The sequence below is a fragment of the Mastigoproctus giganteus genome, chromosome 9, assembly GCF_048544385.1.
Source record: "Mastigoproctus giganteus isolate SK-2022 chromosome 9, ASM4854438v1, whole genome shotgun sequence".
NCBI classification, from domain to species: domain Eukaryota; kingdom Metazoa; phylum Arthropoda; class Arachnida; order Uropygi; family Thelyphonidae; genus Mastigoproctus; species Mastigoproctus giganteus.
In genome coordinates, this window is record NC_143583.1 from 160,960,647 (window position 1) to 160,985,645 (window position 24,999).

At 33.1% G+C, this 24,999-nt stretch overlaps 1 protein-coding gene across 1 annotated transcript in view; it reads right to left on the bottom strand.

Moving 5' to 3' along the window:
- LOC150080848 (peripheral plasma membrane protein CASK-like) overlaps positions 1-24,999 on the bottom strand; it is a 669,094-nt gene that overhangs the window by 586,859 nt on the left and 57,236 nt on the right. The window contains exon 5 of the mRNA XM_090381386.1: positions 13,925-14,103. Within this exon, the coding sequence (XP_090237512.1) occupies positions 13,925-14,103 (179 nt within the window). The remainder of the gene's footprint in view (positions 1-13,924; positions 14,104-24,999) is intronic.

Genomic DNA, 24,999 nt, shown 5'->3' on the forward strand with positions numbered 1-24,999 from the left:
ACAAGTTACTCGTCTTGAGAGCCTCTGATAACATTTCAGCCATAATTGTCCTGGGGACTTCTGATAACATTTCAGCCATAATTTCCTGTTTACCAAAACTGTTGTATAAAGGTTGCAAAATGCTCATTTTGGAATATTTTGAGAGCACCTGTCAAATATTACTTAGCGTTGCCTTAACTATTAATAAATATTTTTTGTTTATATTTCTATTTGTGATGCTAGTCATTAATGTAACATACTATCGCGAAAAAGGGTTAGAAATGTGAAATTCCTAGGTGATGCACTTTCTTTGAACACCTGTGTGTGTGTGTGTGTGTGTGTGTGCGTGTGTGTGTGTGTGTGTGTGTGTGTGTGTGTGTTTATAATTATATCAATGATAAAAAAGGAAAGAAAGCCAAAAAGACAGCAACTGTAACCAACATGTAACTAATATTTATGGGTCAATGCAGTTGCAAGCAATCATGCAATATATATATATATATATATATATATATATATATAGGGTGTCTCGTCTCAAAAATACACAGCATAATTTCAGGAATGAGTTCCTCATATGTAAACAATAAGAATATTTTACATCAACATAGTTCCGGAAATGCTTAGTTTCCAAGCTTTGAAGGTCTGTCTATGACACTTAACTGTTCACATCATCTTATAGTAATTGTTCAAAATGTCCACCTTCTGCCTGAATACAGGCCTCAACATCGACATATCATGGACTCGCGAAGACAATGCCAAATTCCTGGCATGTTTCGTATTGTCTCACAACCTGCCACAATTCGATTGCGGAGAGTTTCCACATCAGCTACCGGAGTCGAATACACTAATGACTTTAAATGGCCCCACAAGAAGAAATCTAGTGGGTTTAAATCAGTGAGCATTGAGGCCAGGCAGTTGGTCCACCCCTCTACTTCAGGAGTCATAGATCTTGGTCGTCCTCTGTCGGCAGCACGAGGTGTAAAGGTCCCATGTTCACAAAGGTGGCGATGAATACCTACAAATGTTTTCCTGTCTGGACATCTTCGTTCTGGGAACCTTTCGTGGTAAAAACGACAAGCCTCCAGAGCATTGCCTTCCGCCAAACCATACATCCACTTGCTCCTGATTTGAGTACATGGTCTGAATGGAAAACCACCAGATTCTGTCAGTACCTTGTGATGAAAGAAATCACCTACGCGAGATAAGACATTCCAGTTAATAACTCGGGAACCAAGCATTTCCGGAACTATGTTGATATAAAATATTTTTGTCTACATAGGAGGAACTCATTCCTGAAGTTATGCCGTGTATTTTTGAGATGCCCTGTATATATATATATATATAGAATATCAATAGAAAAAGTAAATCAATCCAATAATAAGAATACCATCAAGGACTTAAGAAAACGCAAAAAAAAAAAAAAAAAAAAAAAAAAATTATTATTATTATTATCGCTTTTTACCGACAATCTAGATGACTTCAACTGGGGCCAACCACCCAGAATGAAGGCAAAAAACGACAAGAAGTTCTCTGTTTCTGTGATGATCAATATATGCTAAGTGATTTAAATCTAAACCAAATATAAACCAGTATAGGCCGAACATAAATCGAATGAAGATAATTAATTAAGAAAAATTTTGAAATATTAGAATCAAAGGTAAGAAATATAAGTAAAATATAAATGTAAGCATATATTAATCATCGTTGACCCGACAGAGAACGTAATTTAAGGATTAAAATAAGATTAAATATATAATACATACTACATTTGACCGTATCTAGGACATAATGTAATAGTCGTCAAAATAATATGTGGTGCCCCCTATGTGATGGATACGGTAAAAATAAATAATTAAATTAAATTAACGCAAAGAGAAACATGCAGATAGTAAGAAGAAAAACTAAAGGAGTAGGAAAAATAGAACCTGAACTCCACAAAGGCGAAAAATAGTGGTATAGATAAGAAATAGTTTCTCCTACGTCCTCGGATTGCCCTAATAATTTCGGAGAAATAAAAATAAAGAGTGTAGGACAGCTTAAAGGCATTACAAGATATAAGTCGTGGCTCGGGTATGCCCGGGATTGCAAACCCGTTCCTATAGTAGGACCCTGAGCTGAATTTGCATGTTATCTCAGCGTGAATTTAAGTAAATTAAATGAATTTAACTATATGTATTAAAAAAAAAAAAAAAAAAAAAAAAAAATGATACACTGTAATTTGCAAGCCGGTGGGTACAAGTTTTCTACGCCGTAAGACACCAAGAATGCAAAGTGTATCCTATTTACATATATACATGGCACTAAATATAACGATTTTATTGAAAATTATATTGAAACGATAGGTTCAGAAAACAAATTTTTTTGAAATTAATTATGCTAATTGCTTTCCTGAAGTGATATTTCAGGTAAGCGATAGGGAAATTATTATTGATCAACCTGCCGTACAACGCTGTTAAGCCCGCTGAACAATTTTTATTACTATTGCAGATATAAGCAATCCTTAAACATTGCGATAAAATTATATTAGCATGCACTGATTTTGATACATTTGATTTCCAGTTTGTAAGGCTGACTACGTTAAAATTAAATGCATCTCTTTTATTATATACGTTTACGTCTATTTTATTATTATGTAATATTTCTATATGAAGATCCAAGTAATTTGCTATAGTATCGGAACTATTAGTTTTTTCCAACACAAGCTCCCCTGGATATAATCCACTGTAATCCTGGACAAAATGTGGACAATTAAAAACACATATATCATCTACGTATCTGTATATAAGTAGGTTATCTTGAAATTCTCTTTCTGTATAATACAGATAAAGGTTTGCGATTATGCTTGATGCTGGACTTCCCATAGGGGTGCCAGTGACTTGCAAATATAACGATGTTCCGTCATATACATAGTTATTAAAGATGCATAATTTTATTAGAGAATTCCAATAGGTTAAATCAACCTTTATAGCATTTTTATTTTCTAAATATAGTTTCTGGAGGACGACTTCTAAGTTATTAAGGTTAATGCTCGTAAATAGACTGTTAAAGTCAAAAGTTTGTATTTGATGAATATTATTATTTTTTAGAGCATTTATAATAGGTAAGTTATTATTTATTATAATAGTTTTATTTAAGTTATTTAATATACTTTTAAGTAACTTTTCTAACGTTTTTCCGGGAAATTTCGCATAACTATCTCTACATGATGTTATGAATCTAAAAGCAATTGGTGTTTTGTGAAATTTGGGTATGCAATATATAAATGGATATTTTAGGTTATTATACTTTAACTTTAATTTTTTATGCAATGCAATTAATTTTTTGATTATTATATTAGAAGAAGATGTTATCTGTTTATATGTACGGCTAGACTGTAGTTCATTTTTTATAATATCTATATAATATGATTTACATATGATTGCATAATTGCAAGCAGCTTTGTCAACGGGAGTTATTATAAAATGTTCATGTATATCTTTGAGCTGCCTATTTATTAATTTGGTATTATATCTATATAATAATCTGGTAATATAATTTGGTATCTAATCTATATAATACCAAATTAATAAATAGGCAGCTCAAAGATATACATGAACATTTTATAATAACTCCCGTTGACAAAGCTGCTTGCAATTATGCAATCATATGTAAATCATATTATATAGATATTATAAAAAATGAACTACAGTCTAGCCGTACATATAAACAGATAACATCTTCTTCTAATATAATAATCAAAAAATTAATTGCATTGCATAAAAAATTAAAGTTAAAGTATAATAACCTAAAATATCCATTTATATATTGCATACACCAATTGCTTTTAGATTCATAACATCATGTAGAGATAGTTATGCGAAATTTCCCGGAAAAACGTTAGAAAAGTTACTTAAAAGTATATTAAATAACTTAAATAAAACTATTATAATAAATAATAACTTACCTATTATAAATGCTCTAAAAAATAATAATATTCATCAAATACAAACTTTTGACTTTAACAGTCTATTTACGAGCATTAACCTTAATAACTTAGAAGTCGTCCTCCAGAAACTATATTTAGAAAATAAAAATGCTATAAAGGTTGATTTAACCTATTGGAATTCTCTAATAAAATTATGCATCTTTAATAACTATGTATATGACGGAACATCGTTATATTTGCAAGTCACTGGCACCCCTATGGGAAGTCCAGCATCAAGCATAATCGCAAACCTTTATCTGTATTATACAGAAAGAGAATTTCAAGATAACCTACTTATATACAGATACGTAGATGATATATGTGTTTTTAATTGTCCACATTTTGTCCAGGATTACAGTGGATTATATCCAGGGGAGCTTGTGTTGGAAAAAACTAATAGTTCCGATACTATAGCAAATTACTTGGATCTTCATATAGAAATATTACATAATAATAAAATAGACGTAAACGTATATAATAAAAGAGATGCATTTAATTTTAACGTAGTCAGCCTTACAAACTGGAAATCAAATGTATCAAAATCAGTGCATGCTAATATAATTTTATCGCAATGTTTAAGGATTGCTTATATCTGCAATAGTAATAAAAATTGTTCAGCGGGCTTAACAGCGTTGTACGGCAGGTTGATCAATAATAATTTCCCTATCGCTTACCTGAAATATCACTTCAGGAAAGCAATTAGCATAATTAATTTCAAAAAAATTTGTTTTCTGAACCTATCGTTTCAATATAATTTTCAATAAAATCGTTATATTTAGTGCCATGTATATATGTAAATAGGATACACTTTGCATTCTTGGTGTCTTACGGCGTAGAAAACTTGTACCCACCGGCTTGCAAATTACAGTGTATCATTTTTTTTTTTTTTTTTTTTTTTTAATACATATAGTTAAATTCATTTAATTTACTTAAATTCACGCTGAGATAACATGCAAATTCAGCTCAGGGTCCTACTATAGGAACGGGTTTGCAATCCCGGGCATACCCGAGCCACGACTTATATCTTGTAATGCCTTTAAGCTGTCCTACACTCTTTATTTTTATTTCTCCGAAATTATTAGGGCAATCCGAGGACGTAGGAGAAACTATTTCTTATCTATACCACTATTTTTCGCCTTTGTGGAGTTCAGGTTCTATTTTTCCTACTCCTTTAGTTTTTCTTCTTACTATCTGCATGTTTCTCTTTGCGTTAATTTAATTTAATTATTTATTTTTACCGTATCCATCACATAGGGGGCACCACATATTATTTTGACGACTATTACATTATGTCCTAGATACGGTCAAATGTAGTATGTATTATATATTTAATCTTATTTTAATCCTTAAATTACGTTCTCTGTCGGGTCAACGATGATTAATATATGCTTACATTTATATTTTACTTATATTTCTTACCTTTGATTCTAATATTCGATTTATGTTCGGCCTATACTGGTTTATATTTGGTTTAGATTTAAATCACTTAGCATATATTGATCATCACAGAAACAGAGAACTTCTTGTCGTTTTTTGCCTTCATTCTGGGTGGTTGGCCCCAGTTGAAGTCATCTAGATTGTCGGTAAAAAGCGATAATAATAATAATAATTTTTTTTTTTTTTTTTTTTTTTTTTTTTGCGTTTTCTTAAGTCCTTGATGGTATTCTTATTATTGGATTGATTTACTTTTTCTATTGATATTCTGTAGACATTGTGGGTGTATTGCATGATTGCTTGCAACTGCATTAACCCATAAATATTAGTTATTGTCTTTTAACTTTCTTGCTTTGCTTTATTTCTTGCTTTCCTTTTATCACTAATATAACTATTAATATATACAAAAGCTTTGCTTAGGTTAAGTATACACTACCTATGATTGCTTTTTCTATTATATTTCTTTTTTCTTTTTTCTTAACTGCATTGATTGATCTTTCTTAATTTTACCTTCATGGATTTATGATTGCGCATCTTGATTTTATTTTATATTTTATATTAACTTTGCTTTTATTTTATTTTATATTAACTTTGCGCTTATTATGTCACTCAAATATAATAATAATAATATACTACATCGGCAGAGTAGGATAAAAGTGACCGAGGATACTATTGTTGCCCTGGATAGTAATCCTAACCATGTTAATACATTTACACATACGCAAATATCACACACTTTACAGAGCAGTTTAGCATATAATGCTTCTGGCACTAATATCCGATCTCTTAAATTTCAACCTTGTAATAACAAATTATGTCTTACTTGCCCCTATATGCATCCAAATCATGCTACAATGAATACGAATTCACATATATTCTGTAAAATGAATAATGTTATATATATGATCACTTGTCGTACATGCAATGTTAAATATATTGGTCAAACTAGCAATAAACTAAATATCAGAATGAACCTTCATCGTTCCGATATTAAAACTTATAATAACAAATCCAGTAAGAAAACAGGTAATCTGGAACATGATATTGAATTCAGACATTTCCAAAAACATACTTTTGGTAATATTTTCATTTCAATACTTAACGTAATTAACAACGCAAATGAAAGATTATTGCAAGAAGAAATTAGCATGTTACAATATAAAACACTATATCCATACGGTCTAAATAATAAATTTAATCAAAAATATATGACGAATAATTTAAAAGATATTTGTGTTTATAATATGTTTCAAATTGCCAAACTTCGTAAAGATAATCGCAATAGGAAATATAGTAAATCCAACACGTATAAAAGCAACCGAGAACATCTAGGAGACTTTATAGATTTATTCAAATGTGGGATACGGATCCTATAAATATTAGCAAAATTCACAACACACTTTTCAGTATTAAACTTAGTGTACTCAAAGCACTATATAGAAAAACCAATGATTACGTCTTTGCATCCTCCCACCTTATGCACATTATATTGGATATTTTTAAATTCAGAATTAATATTTTGAATGTTAGCAAGCAGCCTGAAAACTCTGTCCTCATCTTATACTTTCAAAATAAAATGATGGATGATTTAGATATACATAAAACTATTAATTTACGTAATGACTTGCTGCCTATTAATAACTTACATATTAATATCAGATTTAGATATTCTAAACCATTTGGTCTTAAAGCGTGTAACTATAAAACAATAGCTACAAACCTTCACAATATTAACATCGGACAGGATACATGTGTTTGTCACAAACCTTCATTTCATAGATACGTGGATCCTAACCATAATCACATTATAACCGGCAATTTAGATATAATCCCATATCCTGAACTTAGAGATATTTTATCACTGGGTTTTAAATTTCGACCTAATCCACCTATTAATAAATCTAATTTTAAAAATTGTTATATCTAGATTTACTAAAATACTGCATAAGATCAGCATACAAACATAATATACCGGTTGAAGCTTATCACATGTGGTTATTTACAATGCTTAATATCATATCTAATAAATATAATCAATTGAAATTCGTACAGGATAATCTATATAATACCAAATTAATAAATAGGCAGCTCAAAGATATACATGAACATTTTATAATAACTCCCGTTGACAAAGCTGCTTGCAATTATGCAATCATATGTAAATCATATTATATAGATATTATAAAAAATGAACTACAGTCTAGCCGTACATATAAACAGATAACATCTTCTTCTAATATAATAATCAAAAAATTAATTGCATTGCATAAAAAATTAAAGTTAAAGTATAATAACCTAAAATATCCATTTATATATTGCATACCCAAATTTCACAAAACACCAATTGCTTTTAGATTCATAACATCATGTAGAGATAGTTATGCGAAATTTCCCGGAAAAACGTTAGAAAAGTTACTTAAAAGTATATTAAATAACTTAAATAAAACTATTATAATAAATAATAACTTACCTATTATAAATGCTCTAAAAAATAATAATATTCATCAAATACAAACTTTTGACTTTAACAGTCTATTTACGAGCATTAACCTTAATAACTTAGAAGTCGTCCTCCAGAAACTATATTTAGAAAATAAAAATGCTATAAAGGTTGATTTAACCTATTGGAATTCTCTAATAAAATTATGCATCTTTAATAACTATGTATATGACGGAACATCGTTATATTTGCAAGTCACTGGCACCCCTATGGGAAGTCCAGCATCAAGCATAATCGCAAACCTTTATCTGTATTATACAGAAAGAGAATTTCAAGATAACCTACTTATATACAGATACGTAGATGATATATGTGTTTTTAATTGTCCACATTTTGTCCAGGATTACAGTGGATTATATCCAGGGGAGCTTGTGTTGGAAAAAACTAATAGTTCCGATACTATAGCAAATTACTTGGATCTTCATATAGAAATATTACATAATAATAAAATAGACGTAAACGTATATAATAAAAGAGATGCATTTAATTTTAACGTAGTCAGCCTTACAAACTGGAAATCAAATGTATCAAAATCAGTGCATGCTAATATAATTTTATCGCAATGTTTAAGGATTGCTTATATCTGCAATAGTAATAAAAATTGTTCAGCGGGCTTAACAGCGTTGTACGGCAGGTTGATCAATAATAATTTCCCTATCGCTTACCTGAAATATCACTTCAGGAAAGCAATTAGCATAATTAATTTCAAAAAAATTTGTTTTCTGAACCTATCGTTTCAATATAATTTTCAATAAAATCGTTATATTTAGTGCCATGTATATATGTAAATAGGATACACTTTGCATTCTTGGTGTCTTACGGCGTAGAAAACTTGTACCCACCGGCTTGCAAATTACAGTGTATCATTTTTTTTTTTTTTTTTTTTTTTTTTAATACATATAGTTAAATTCATTTAATTTACTTAAATTCACGCTGAGATAACATGCAAATTCAGCTCAGGGTCCTACTATAGGAACGGGTTTGCAATCCCGGGCATACCCGAGCCACGACTTATATCTTGTAATGCCTTTAAGCTGTCCTACACTCTTTATTTTTATTTCTCCGAAATTATTAGGGCAATCCGAGGACGTAGGAGAAACTATTTCTTATCTATACCACTATTTTTCGCCTTTGTGGAGTTCAGGTTCTATTTTTCCTACTCCTTTAGTTTTTCTTCTTACTATCTGCATGTTTCTCTTTGCGTTAATTTAATTTAATTATTTATTTTTACCGTATCCATCACATAGGGGGCACCACATATTATTTTGACGACTATTACATTATGTCCTAGATACGGTCAAATGTAGTATGTATTATATATTTAATCTTATTTTAATCCTTAAATTACGTTCTCTGTCGGGTCAACGATGATTAATATATGCTTACATTTATATTTTACTTATATTTCTTACCTTTGATTCTAATATTTCAAAATTTTTCTTAATTAATTATCTTCATTCGATTTATTTATATTCGATTTATGTTCGGCCTATACTGGTTTATATTTGGTTTAGATTTAAATCACTTAGCATATATTGATCATCACAGAAACAGAGAACTTCTTGTCGTTTTTTGCCTTCATTCTGGGTGGTTGGCCCCAGTTGAAGTCATCTAGATTGTCGGTAAAAAGCGATAATAATAATAATAATTTTTTTTTTTTTTTTTTTTTTTTTTTGCGTTTTCTTAAGTCCTTGATGGTATTCTTATTATTGGATTGATTTACTTTTTCTATTGATATTCTGTAGACATTGTGGGTGTATTGCATGATTGCTTGCAACTGCATTAACCCATAAATATTAGTTATTGTCTTTTAACTTTCTTGCTTTGCTTTATTTCTTGCTTTCCTTTTATCACTAATATAACTATTAATATATATATATATATATATATAGGACATACTGAGGTTTGTTAATCTTTCATTTACTAAATACAATTAAGAAAATATTGCAGGATGAGGATGCCAAAATGGATGAATGTGGAGCTGGCTGTTCAAATAGGTAGCATGGTATAGTTACAGTCTGATGAAAAGTACTGAATCCTACAACAGGTACAAGTTGATCTGTAATAGTACTACAAATAAGGTGAGGGAGGCAAAGGCTGTGTATGAAAAAATCATTGGCTAAGAGAGCAAAGAACGGCGACAAGGAATTTTTCCTGTATGTGAATACAATGAAGAAGGAAGCTAATGAGATCAGAGACTCTTGTGCACCCGGCTTGGGTAAGTCTTAGTTAACCCAGCTGATGTTGTCAATGAATCGAATAGGTACTTTACATCGGCCTTTACTGACGAAAGACCCTTCTGCTGCGAATGAGGCGTCATATGAAATTAGCAATTTTGTAATTACAGGTGATTGTTTACTAAAAAACATTTTGAGCATAAAGGCAAGTAAGGCTCCCAGAATTGATGGCATATACACAGTAGTTTTGAGGAAGATCACCAGGGAGTATATGAAACCAATGAGGTTAATTATGAGGGCATCTTTGGACTCAAAGGAGACTCCTTTGGATTAGAGAAGTGCAAACATATCGCCAAACATAAAGGAAGTTCTAAGAGCAAAGTTGTAACTACAGACCAGCTAGTCTGACTTCACTGGTAGGAAAAATCTTAGAGGTAATGAATAAGAGTGCAATCCAGGGATATTTAGATAGATATGGCATTCTGAAGGACACACAACATGGTTTTGTTAAGGAAAAATCATGTCTTGCACTTGGGGGATAGCAACTTCGAAATAAATTATATACTCCATGGGGCTGAATTAAAGAGTGGAGAAAGAAAGGGATCTGGGAGTTAATATACAGGCAGATGAAGTTTACTGAACAGTGTAAAAGATCAGCCAGGAAAGCCCAAGAGGTCCTATCGATGATTTATCGAATGTTATACTATAGAGATAGGGCGATCACAACTCCATTGTATAAGGCAATTATAACACAACATTTAGAATACCACGTTCAAGTATGGAGACATCTCAAAAAAGACTGAGTTTCTTGAAAGGGCTCAAAGATGAGCAACTCAAATGGTGAGACTGGCAAAAGGATGACCATATGAAGAAAGACTCCAATTATGCGGGCTACAGAGCTTGGCCACCAGCCACCTCAAAGGTGACTTGATTGAGGTTTACAAAGGCTCTGAGAGGAATTAGTAAAATGAATGAAGGTGAATTTTCACTGTTATTTTCACTGTTATAAAGAATTTCAGAACTAGGGACAATAAATTCAAATTACAGGGGAAGAGGTTTAGATTAAATTTTAGGAAGTTTACTTTTAGCCAGCAAATCATTGATTGCTGGAACAAGTTGTCCTTGCAGGTAGTTAAGGCTGACAGTTTGAATAATTTCTAAGGTCAGATGGATCGTTACCAATAGGAGGAGGTATATGATTTGTATTTTGGTGGGCATCTACTTGGTTGGTTTGTTTTTTTTGCCAGTACAGCAAAAGCCTGTGGCTTCCTTGCACTATAGGGCAAATATTATTACAAAAGGGTCTGGTGTACGAAATATCATTATGATGCTGCAAGTGGAAATAAGCTCACCATATCTTCAGAACAATACTTATTGCCTACTTGACTGTCTGCTCTTATTGTTCCTGGGCAATTTCCTTCCCTGAGAAATTCATTAAGTTCCAATTTGAAGCTTCGCCACCTTCAATACCCTCTGAGGTACTGAGTGCAGCATGTGAGACCACCTTGACTGGAACTCCAAATTAAATTTCACCTTAGAAATAATAAGGTGAAAACACCTGTTCCTCCTTTCATAAGGAGTGGTTCCGTATACCACATTACGGGGAGTGTTATGTAGGTGAGTCTGGTAGAAGATTGAAAGACCAGGTTTCTGAGCATGAGGTGGCTCTGCGAAGCGCTAATTTTGAACGTTCCACAATCGCTGGGCATTACTGGATTGAGTAGCACAACCTTGATCCCCGACAGGATATTGAAATCATTGCCTATTCACATGATTAACGCCAGCACTCATGGCTTGAAGCACTGCACATAGCTACCAATAATAGTACTATGAATCACACTTAAACTCTATTATAGAATGTACTGTATTGCAGTTCGATGAGCACTGGCAGTCATCACATATACGTAATTCTGTTCTACTGACACCAGACTCACGATACATGATCATGCCAGGCTGACTTTTGCTATTGTAACCATCAATATATACTGAAGTACACCATTCACCAACTAGCTGATAAAGAGGCACTTCACCTCAAAAGCTTCTATGTATTTTAACTTTTATTATATTATATTTTAACACTTTTATTATATTATATTTTAACACTTTTATCATATTTTATTTTAATGCTTTTATCTTATTTTATGTATATATCATTTATTTATTTTAATAAATTTATTTTAACCAGTTAGTCGGTCGTTGTAAGAAACTTGGATAATAAAAGGACTCTATAACCATGGTATCAGTATGTATCCTCATATTTATGAGGGGTGATCATTTAATTTGCAGACTGGTGCAATATTTTAGGTTTACCACGCAAACTTTCTTTAATTTCCATGACAGACCCTCTCCCTGATCGCTACCGAGCAGACTGTGTGCACATGCCAGTACTTGTCGAGTTAGTGTTGCATGAAGAGTTTTTTTTAGCAGTGTGTTACCAACAATTGTTTTGAAGCAAGTATCATGTTGGACATACAGATTGAACAGCAATATGTGATTCATTATCAGATAGGGCTCAAATGCATCGGAAACAGTTAAAAGAGATGAATGAAGCTTATGGTAATGAGTGTCTTGGTAGGCCAGCCATATTCCGGTGTGACTGAACTTTCTGGTGTGAAGTGGTTTCTCCATCAAGACAATGCCAGGCTCCATATGGCTAATATTGCACAGGCGATAGTCGTTGCCATAGGTGCCGAGGTTCTGCCATATCCCTCTTAGCCCTGTGTGATTTCTTTCCTGTTTCCACGTCTGAAGAAAGCTCTGAAATGCAAGTGTTTTGTATCCAACACAATGATGCTTGCAGAGCCACAATGGAAGCACTTTTGCAGTCTTTCGAAAATTGGCTTGCAAGAATCATTTAATGCATGGGTATGACGGTGGTAAAAGTGTGTAAAGTTCAAGGGAGAGTGTTTTGAAAAAGAGAAATCCATAGAATATTCAGATGATGACAATTAAGATAAGATCTTGCACCAGTCCACAAATTAAATGATCACCCCTCATACAATAAGGATCATTTATTTATAATTATAAAGGATTATTTGTACAGACCATTTTAAAGAAGTTGCAAAATCGCAATAAAAACATTTATCTAGGATAAACAGTATATTTTGTAATAAATATAGTAATGGCATTAATACTTTTCCATTCCATGTGCTATCTTAAATATAACAATTGGAATTACAGTGTGTGTGTGCGTGCGCGCACAAGCACACACGTGCAGGGTATGGTTGTTTAATTACACATTAGCTGCTATGGCTATAGCGTGCCTATTCGTAGGAATAACATAAAATAATTTAAAATGAAGCCAGTTCAGTTTCATTTCAGTTCAGAAACCTATTCATAAAAGATTATACACTCCAATTTGTTTCAAAAACCAGAAAAGTTCATTAATATTTACCTCCTCTCCAGTGGTATAAACTACAGTTGTATAAAAAGTATGAAATCAATATAAACTGATTTTATTTTAAAAACTTTAAATTTTGTTTTCTGCTCTTTTGTAACAGGTTTGTATTGTCCATCACCATTAATGTCATTAAGCTTACAAGACCACACTGAAATTATCCTGATGTGTGGACATGAAGAATGGATACAAAGGAAGTTCAATAACAATCATCTAGAAAAAAAAAAAAATACAGTATCTCAAACTATAGGAAATTTTGAAAAATTTAAGAAAACACAGTTACTGATGAACCTTATTACAGTCATCCAGCATGCTATAAAAAAATTCAAGAAGCAATCATAGTAATATCAAATGTTTACATTTATTACAGACTTGATAGATATCCTATAATGTGTTTATTATTTTTATCAGGATGAGAATGAAACAATTATACATGCAATGGACATATTGATTTTTGAAGGATTTTCACTTACTTTCTCTATATACTGAACTACCAGAAGAAAGTTGTAAGGCTACACCAAACCCACCCAACTTTAATGGAGCTGAGTTCTCTTTAGTAGCTATTAAGACACACTGTGGTTTGATGTCTCGATGGATAATGTCATTATTATGACAGTAGCGAATAGCTTCTAAAATCTGTCGCATATAATGACTATAATACAGAAACAAATAAAAACAAGCCTATAACAAACAAACAAAAATTAATACAGTTAACAAAAGTACACAGTTATTACAAGTAACACTAAAAATTTTAACAGGAATTATATTTCTTTCATAATACCAGTACATCCTGTATTCTGTTGCTCGTGCCACTTTTCACTATCCATGTATCTTTTAACTTTTCGCACATGGTACTTGCCTGTACTGTTTTCATATTATTTGCTTAGAGCAGTATAATTAAATTAGCACACTGCAGGCCACACCAACTTATGATACAATTTCCACTAGCTCATGGCTAACACAAGAATTGTGTGAGGGATAAAAAAAAAAAATTATTGCAATTCTATATTATTAAATTTTGTTAAATCTGTGAATGATATTTTACATTTTGAAGTGAATTTTTAAAAAAAGGAAGAAAGAACCCTTAAATTTATGATTTAAAAATACCAAAAAGAAAATATATATTTACTGAGTCATTAAAAGAAGAATATCCTCTTCTGAAAAAGGTGTATGGTTATATCGATAGGGTTAAGTGTGAATAGAGTTCATCTGAATTTTCAGTGTCTCGTGTTGGGAATTCAAACATAAAAGATCATCTGAAATGTGAAAAACAAAACTAGTTTGGCTACAGCAGCCAGTTCTTCAAAACTTTCATCATTATTAAAAAGAGCTGATCATTTGACAAAGACCTTTTAATAGCTGCTAAAGAAACAACTTTTGTGTTCCATACTGCTACTCACAATTTAAGCTTCAAAACAGCTGATTGTTCATAAATATTAATATGTAACTTCTTTGAACCAAAGTTTGGTTTTGCAAGAATGAAGTGTGCAGCTATTATTTTAAATATGATTGCACCAATAGCAATTGATGAACTTAATGAAGATTTAAATAAATAAAATTTTATATCAATAACAAAGTGATGCTTCAAAATAGAAAAGAAGTTAAAATTTTACTGCGTGTTTTGGTTTTCAGTTAGATCCTCATGAAACTTCAAAAATATTGACACACTATTTGTTGTCAGTTATCAAAAACATGATTTATCAAAAAAGTTGGGTTTTGTGGTGATAAACACAACACCAATTTTGGAGGTGTAACAGAAAGGGGAAAATAATGTTTACAGCCAGGCCTCGCATAACGCGAGTTCGATTAACGCATGTTTCAGTTACCGCTATTTGAGAAAATTATACTTTTCACTTTACATGATGCAAATTTCCAGTTAACGCGATCTTTTTTTTTTTTTTTTTTATGCGATACTTGAAAAAGATTTGAATCGCGTGTTAAGCTTACTGCACATCTGATGGGCAATAAACAAACATTTGCCTGCTGCCCGCCTCGGTGTGTTCCATCAACCATCAGAAGAAGACATGTTACTTGTTTGTCTCCCACTAATAAAGTCAATGCAGACTTGCATTTAAAAATTCTAATTTTTAAATGAGCCAGATGAAAATTTTGCCGCGAAGGAGATAACGTTAAAAGAACTAGATGAAATCTTTCATATCACAGCGAACCTCAAACAAAAGGTTTGAGGTTCTCTGCGATATTTATTTCGCCAGGGCCCAGAGAAGATTGTTGTCGGCTATCGGAAATTGATTGATGAAAAGAGAAAGTTAACACTCTTCAAATATTTCCGCAACAGTCATTTCTTCATTGTGTATTTTATGTCAGAGGATCCCAAACTTTCTCGGTTCACGGTGCCCTTAGTGTCTCAGTAATTTTTTCACGGCGCACCCAGACCAAAAGAAATACCTAACAGTTCCGTTTAGTAATTAGGTCCAAACAACTTCATAAGAAATGTTGAAACTGTGAACTACCTCAAGCTAGTAGTTCGTGCAGTGTCCAACAGATGTCGAGTATCGCTGTGTTTTCCTCGAAAATTTAAAATATTTCGCAGCACACAGTTTGGGAACTGCTGTTTTATGCAATAAACATTTAATTCCGTAATTATTTTCATTATATTTTACATTGTATACAGTTAAAAAGTTATTTAAAAGGTATTTTTAAAATTCTTTATAGACATTCCAGAAGGTCAAGGACCAATTATAATTTTTCCTATTGATTATTATATTTGATTAACGCGTTTCTTTTGCGTGATGTGCTTGTGGGACGAATTAATCGCATTAATCGAGGCCAGCCTGTATAGCCGATTAAAGAAAGAAATGGAAAGAAATATTGTGGATGTTGGTTGTGGTGCCCATATTGTTCACAACCGTCTTCAAACTGCAGCTGATGTCTTACCTGTTGAAACAGAAGTCCTCAAAATAAAAATTTATATATGTTTTCACATTTACACCATGCACATAACCCAGCTGAAAGAGTTCTGTGAGTTTATAAACACTGAGTACAAAAATGTTCTGCAATGAAGCAACACCCCATTTTTTTCTCTACTTCCAGGTATTGAGAGGATTCTCCAAATTTATTAGCATTAGCAGAGGCATATGATGCATGAAAGCAAGCTTATACAGCACCAGCCCAAAAAAAAAAAAAAAAAAAAAGACCAAAATTATGTACCAGGTACATAATGAGTTGCTGTTGCTGCTGCTCTACTCTGAGACTGATAGTGTCACTGATGATGTCACAGCCGCAGCCATTAAAAACCTGTTTACTGCAGGAACTCATTATGAAACTGGTACAGTAAAATAAAAAAAAAAAAGTATTGCTGCATTATTTTTATTGAAAAAATAATTTCAGTACAATGAATGGAATTTTTCATTGTACTAGTGTACAATGAAATAATTCGTATAAAATATATTATAATAACACTAAAATTATTGGTGTATGGTAACTGAAATAAGATATATAATTTTGACACTCAAATGACTAATTCCCGAGTAAATACTTCATCAATTGTCGTTCCATTACGTGCAGTATTTACTAAAGTATTTGACTTAATATCTAAATTGAAGACATCTTTCATAAATTTACAAAATTTCTTTCCAGTCTCAGAATTTAATTCTAGATTTAAATCACCATCGAGAACTATAGGTATACGATCTGGTGGCTCTTCCAATAATTTTGCACATTCAATAGAATATAGCATCAAATTCTTGTTTATGAATTTTTGAATTATATCTAACAACATCGCTGGAGTGATGTATATGGCAACGATGAAAATATATTCACTATTGAATTTGCATAAAGATCCACAAATGTCTCCAATTTCTTCTTTTTTTTTTTTTTTTTTTTTTGGTAGTTGTTGGCACATCGGCTTCTGTGGCCATAGTGCACCTCCCAAGGTTTTTGTAGTACTTTGATCCAAGCCCGAGGCGGGATTCGAACCCGCGACCTTTGGGTTACTAGGCAGGCACTTTACCCACCTGGCTAGCCCAGTCGGCCCAATTTCTTCTGATACCGCTTATATATTACTGCTATCATATTGTGCAAAGATATGGGGGTGCACTGATGATAATTGAACTTTCACGTTGATATATTGCAGGGATTGCCAACAAGGCGATCGCGATCACAACGAATTTTAAATATATATAAAAAATAGATTAGTCAAAATCTAAATATTATTATTATGAGCCCCACTGCATACGATTATTATAAATCCATAGAACCACTTCACTACTCTTGTCGCCGCACAGCTGCTAGGCTTGTCTAGTGAAAATTCATGCAGTTACATTGCGGAGAGCATAGTGTATGTGTCGAATTCTTATTTAGCTTACTTAATATTAATCATTGGACAGTGCTTATACTTTGATTTAAAATGAATACTATGAAAATGAGTAAACGTATCATTTTCATCAAGAGTGAAAACTAGAATTCTTTTTTGTAATGATAAAAGAAATATGTTGTTTGATTTGCGATGCTTCCATGGCTATACCCAAAAAAGGACATTTAGAAAGGCACTTCAACACACTCCATGGTAAATACCAATCGGATTTTCAACCTAATAGTGACCTTAGAAAAAATAAATTAAAAGAACTTAAATCCAGATTATTCGGACAACAAAATTTCTTTGTGACACCTAACTTAATCTACAGCAGTAACTGTAGCATCATTTAAAGTGATTCATCTTCTTGCAAAAAAATGTAAACCATTTTCTGATGGTCAATTCATAAAAGATGCATTTTTAGAAATAACAGATTCTCTTTTTGAAAATTTTAAGGACAAAAATGAAATTAAAAGTGCTCTTCAAGATCTGCAATTATCTCGAAATACTCTGATGCGACGCATCGAAAAAAATGAGTAAAAATGTGAGCGAACAATTGCGTGCTCATATTGCTAATTGTGTCCTTTTCTTCACAACTGGATGAATCTATAGATGTCAGTGATATAACTCAATTGCTCATTTTTGTTCATATGGTTTTTGAAGATTTTGCCACTAGAGAAGAACTGCTGGGTATGGTTTCGTTAAAAGAAAGAACTAGAGTTGATAGATTTAATGCATTCAAAAATTTTATTGAAAAAATTAAATTACCACTATTTAAGCTCATATCAATAACAGATGGAGCTAAAGCAATGACAGGGCATCTTAACGGATTTCGAATTGTACCAAAAGGATCATGGATTCCCAGATTTTTTCAGTTACCACAGTACAATCCACCAACAAGTGTTAGCCAGAAAAAAATTAAATACTAAAAGTGTTATGGATATAGCTTTCTAAGTCATGAATTCCATCAGAGGACAATCTCTTCAAAGGAGACTTTTCAAAATGAATCTTGATGTAAATGAATAGGATATGATATTACACACACACACACACACACACACACACACACACACACACACACACACACACACACACACACACACACACACACATGTGAGGTGGATGAGTCGGAGTAAGTTTCTACAGAGATTTCGAAATTTGCTGAATGAAATTAAAAATTTTGTTGATCAAAGGGGAGATGATTATCAGTAGCTACAAGATACAGAGTGGCTGTGTGATCTGGCTTTTTGGGCAGATTTTACCAGTAAATTAGGTGATCTGAATTTGAAATTACAAGAAAAAAATAAAAATGTGGGTGACATGATTAGTGGTATTTCTGCATATAAATATCAATTTTTGGCAATGGCTAAGGATCTCAAAGCAAAAAAATTCGATCAATTTGTAAATATGCAAGATCATTTGCAAAAATATCTTGTTTTTGAATTTAATAGTGAGAAATATGTTTCTGAAATTGAGAAAGTTGTGGATGATTTTGAAACCAGATTCAGTGATTTTAAAACAATCGAAGACATTTTTCAATATTTCTTATCCATTTAATGTCAACTTAGATACGAAACAAATTGCAGGAAAAAAATCACTGAGATTTTTCACATAGAGAAAATATTACTTGAAAATGAAATTATTACATTGCTAAAAGATATCTTCCTAAAAGCTAGATCACAGAAAAAGACTTTTGGAAATATGTTTGCCGAGAAAAGTACCCAAATGTAAAAAATTGCAGTGAATTTTTAAATTCCTGTTTCAAATACGAAAAGGCCGATTCACATCGGCCTTTTCGCATTTGAAACAAACAAAGAATCGCTCTACTCTTACGGACTTGCATTCTTAACAGTTGGCCTTATTATATATCGCCGATTTTGAAAGCTTGGCAGATGACATGAAGACATGAACTTCACATAAATTAAAAATTTATGTACGCATGAATTTAAAATAAACTTTCTGAATTGCATTTAATTTTAAAATTTATAAACATTTTTCAATATGTGTTGATTAACTTTTTTAACCATTTGCAATAAAATTCTTCAGATGGTAGATTGTGGCACATTTTGAAGAAAAAAAGTAGATTGCATCAGAAATTAAGTTGCCACCCCTGATATATCACAACACCACCACTACGAACATCTGACCTTTTAAACTGAGTCACACATTGGAAAGGTTTAAGTGATATATGTTCATCATTATCCAACCACGTTTCACTTAATATCGATATTTTGGATTGCTGTAAGATTGCATACGTTTCGATATCTCGAACATGGGCCGGTAAACTTTGTACGTTCATTGACAATATAGATATACCACTTTGTTGTTGTTGTTATTGTTTGTTATTTTGGTTTATAGGAGCATTAGCAACTAAGGCCATATTGCTCCAGGCCGCCTCCGTAGCCAGGTGGGAAGGAGCAGCAGTGTGTAGCGCACGCTTCTTGATTAGACCGAGGTTCGAACCCGTCACCACCAAACACGGAGGATGCGGCAAGGTCAGGGAATGACCACCGCATATCCCAGGGCAATATGGCCTTAGTTGCTAATGCTCCTAAAAACCATATTGCTCCTGACCTTTCCGAATCCTCCATATTTGGTGGTCACGGGCTCGAACCCCAGTCTAATCAAGAAGCGTGTGCTACGCACTGCTGCTCCTGTCCACCTGGCTACGGAGGCGCCTATATATATATACATATATATACATACCACTTTGTATGAAATCTTGAAATCATCCTGCAGAGACGGTAGCTTATTATTTTTCAAGTGATCTAGTTTGGCACAAAGTTCTATATTACTAGTAGCTTTGCCATGGTGAAATGCGAAATCATCGTGGGGATTTGTAATATACAAATTGCAGTTGATGATCTTTCTCATAATTATATACAACTTTGTTGAAGGTCCCTCCTTGAGATTTATGTATAGTCAAAGCACAAGCATATACTAAAGGAAATTGTGTACATCTACATGTTAATTTCCTATAGTTCTTGAATAGAATCGTAGTTGATCATTTTATAATAGGTACAGATGGACTAGGTAAATGTTTATCTTTCGCATATTGTTTATAATGACATTGAAGGTTATGTCCTATTTTTGTCTCAGGAAATTTCATCCATACTCATTTAACAGTTTCATCGTCCTCAAATTCGAAATATACTAAAGTACTGATTACACCGTTAACCAATCCATTGACCACATCTATATTTGTAGTAATCATGTACGGTTTTCCTTTCAATAATGGTAGAATGTATGGAAGTCCTGCAGTTTCAGTCACTGACATTTTATGAATTTTATTTCGCATACTTGCTAATTGTTCTTCAGAATAATATCCTTGGTATAAATCTTGCGCAAACACTTCATGCGTTTCATCTGCAACTAAAGCATTTTTATCATAGGCATTTACATCTCTATTTCTTAAAAATAGTTGAATCCCTTGCAGACATAAATTAGTATCATATTCTTTGGTAACAAATCGATTCTATAATTTTAAGTTCACCTGGTAATAACGCTTCTCCGTTGCCATTTTTGTAAGAATTTTAGAAAATGTACTATCAGACTGTAGAACAACTTGTACTGTACTAATTCGTAAAATTGTACTGAATGCCATAATTCTGGAGCAATCAATGAGTTCTTCAGGCAATCAATCAACGAGTTCTTCAGTTTATATATAGGGGTAACATGCACTGGAGGCTGCTTTTTTTTTCTTTTTTTTTATTCAAATCCCAAGCATGAGAGGTATTAGAACCTATAGTACTTAATACCGTGCTTGGTTTGGAGGTTGAGAAGAGGAAAGAGGATATTTGTCGACATTAGACTTGAACTTCTATAGACTGTAATTTTCAGGAAATACGTACGAAAGATGGTTGTTCCAGAAAACGGCAGTTGAAAGAATAAACGAGGAAGATGAAAAGTTGATTCTGTGAGTTTGAAGTTGAACAGTAAATGGATGTTGACTGGTTGCGGCACATGTTTGGACTGTTTTAGAAGAGAGAGAAAGAATTATAGAAGCCAATTCAGAAGAACAGTGCTCATGGAAGTATCTGTAGAAAAGGCATGCAGCAGAAACAGTACATCTATGACACAGCAAGTGGAGAGACTCAGTTAGAGATGAGTCATTAATTAATCTAACTAACCTCTTCTGAATGGACTCTAGAAGCCTGAGAGAGGTTTTGGGACCACTGCCCCAGAATGTGGGACCAATATTCCATACTAGGGCATATTTGCGATTTGTACAAAGTGAACAGCTGTTTGGAAGAAAAGTAATGCTGAGAGCGAAAGATAAAACCAAGTTTTTTAGATGCAGGGGAAGCAATATATGAATGTGCTTGTGCCAAGAGAGATTAGAAGTCAGGATAATCCCCAAAAGAAATATATCATTTTGCATAGAAATCGGAGTGTCGCCAAAGATAATCATAGGAGCAGAAGAATCCATTTTGCAAGATATAAGACAAGACTGAGTTCAACTAAGTTATCTTTGCCTCACTGGAGAATTACCTGGAGATCAGCATTTAAGAAATCAGTAGCTGATATTCAAGAAGTTGAAGCTGATTGAGCAGGCAAGGTTTCACAAAATGGAAAGTGGAATGCAATGTGCTATCATCAGCAAAACTATGAATAGGATTTTCGGTCAGTGGAAGAAGTTCATTAATATACAAGAGGAAAAGAGTGGGGGAAACAATTGAACCTTGGGGGACACCAGCATAAGTGGAGAAGTTAGAAGACAGAGAGCCATCTACCATCACCCTCAGTGAGCGACAGAGAGAAAACTGGATCATCATCATCATCAGCCATTTTCAATCCACTGCAGGATGAAGGCCTCTCCAGCAAATTTCCAGTTCCTTCTGTTTTGAGCACTGGCCATCCATTTACTACCCAAAAACTCATGAATTTCATCTATCCATCTCTGCCTTTGTCTTCCAGGTTTTCTTCTAGCTCCTCTTGGGTACCATTCCATTATTTTCTTAGTCCATCTGTCATCATGTCTTCGAGCTATGTGTCCTGCCCATGACCATTTTAGTTCTTTAGTTTTGATAAGAATGTCCTTTACTTGAGTTTGCTGCCTAATCCATGTGTTTCTCTTCTTATCTAACAGTCTGAGTCCCAATATAATTCGTTCCATTCTTCGCTGTGTAGTTCTCAGCTTCTCTTCCATTCTTTTGGTGAGTGCCCAAGTTTCACTTCCATAAGTCATCGTGGGGAGTATACATTGATTCATTATTATACATTTCAGACAAACTGGGATATTGCTCTTCAGTATGTGATTATATTTCCTGAATGCTATCCATCCAAAATTTATTCTTCTCTTAACTTCCAGTCATTTATCATTATTACAGCTAATAACTTGTCCCAGATAAGTATATGACTCCACCTTTTCAATTACTGCTCCTTCAATCATTATTTCCCTTTCCGTGGCATACTTGTTCATCATTACTTTTGTTTTAGCCATATTCATCTTTAGTCCAAAATCCTTACTAACTGTGCATAACTGATTAAGATTTTCCTCTAATTCTTTGGGATCGTGGCTTATAACCACAACGTCATCTGCAAATCGTAAATGGTTTAGGTACTCTCCGTTCACATTGACTCCTTTCTGCGACCAGTCTAATCTTCTGAAAGCTTCCTCGAGGGCAGCAGTAAACAGCTTCGGAGATATTGTGTCTCCTTGTCGAACTCCTTTCTCGATTTTAAATTTCCTACTGTCTTTGTCTAGTCTAATAAAGGAGGTAGCACTCTCATACATTTTCTTCAAAATCATAATATATGGGGTATCTATGCCTTGTCTTTCCAGTGCCCGAAACATTGCCTTATGCTGTATGGAGTCAAATGCCTTTTCATAATCCACAAATGCCAGGCATAATGGTGTTTTATATTCATTTGCTTTCTCCATTAGCTGTGATATTACGTGAAGGTGATCCATAGTTGAGAATCCTGTCCTAAAGCCTGCTTGCTCTTTTGGTTGATTCTCATCAAGTATTCTTTCTAATCTGTTAGTAATGACCCTTGTGAACAACTTGTAGATGTGGGATAACAAGCTAATTGGTCTATAATTTCCAATTTCTGATTTATCTCCTTTCTTATGCAGCAAAACTATGATTGCATTATTCCACTGCTTATGCGTCACACCTTTTCTAATGCACTTTGTGAAGAGCCTTGCCAGTTTTTGTGTTATGTCTCTTCCTCCCAATTTTAACAACTCTACAGTAACTTCATCTTCCCCCGGGGCTTTCCGATTCTTCATTTTCTTCAATGCGTGTTCTACCTCATCAGGAAGAATCTGCTCTGCACTTCAAGGATTCCAAGTCTTCTTGTGATCATTTACCAAACTATGCTTCACCTTAAGCTATTCCTCATGCTTATTCAGATCCATACAGGCCAACATCCAGAATGACAATCAGGAGAATCACTAAGCTCCACTAATTACATTTTGAGTTACATGCTGTGCCATCAAAGTTGTTTTATGTGTTGATCCAATCACAAAGTTTTACATCTTCAAGTATTTAACATCATACATTCATCACAAATTTATATGGCTTAATAAATAAATTTGGTAGTTGTCAGGCAGCTAGCAGATTTTCTATCATGAGTTCACATGCTTACCACATTAACTTGCAGCAGTCAAAAGTCTGCTGACCACTAACCTTGGAACACACTCATACTGTACAAATGAGACCACAGTGGAGAAGCAAGATGAGATTTTGTAAGAATTAAGTAAAAATATTAACTTAAACTTAAATATATGAGTAATCATACATTCAATCCATAGCACTACTCAGAGAAGAGAAAGTTTTCACTAAACTGAAATTTTTAAAAATTGAGTTAATTAACTGCTCTATGCCTATCTATAGACTTCACCTTTTGTCTATAATATAGGACTTGTCTATTTTTTTGTATAGCACAGGCAAAAAAAAAAAAAAAAAAATTTAATCTAATTATAAGAATTGATCACTCCAGTTATAAGGCTACAATGAGTTGCTCCACATTGCACTACTAATAAGCAACACTTCTCTGAAAAGAAAAGTATTACTTATGGTAGTTGGTTCCATCCACTCAACCCCCATTTTGATGATTACTGGCATATCATTATCAGAGCGAAGGCTAACAACTCATCACTAAAACATCTGACAAGTTAAGTTTTAATTCACAAGTTGGCAAAAGATACAAAAACTTAATTTTGAAAAATTAAGTTAATTACTTGCTCTAAACCATTCTGTAGATTTTGCTTTTTGTGTGTAAGAGGCC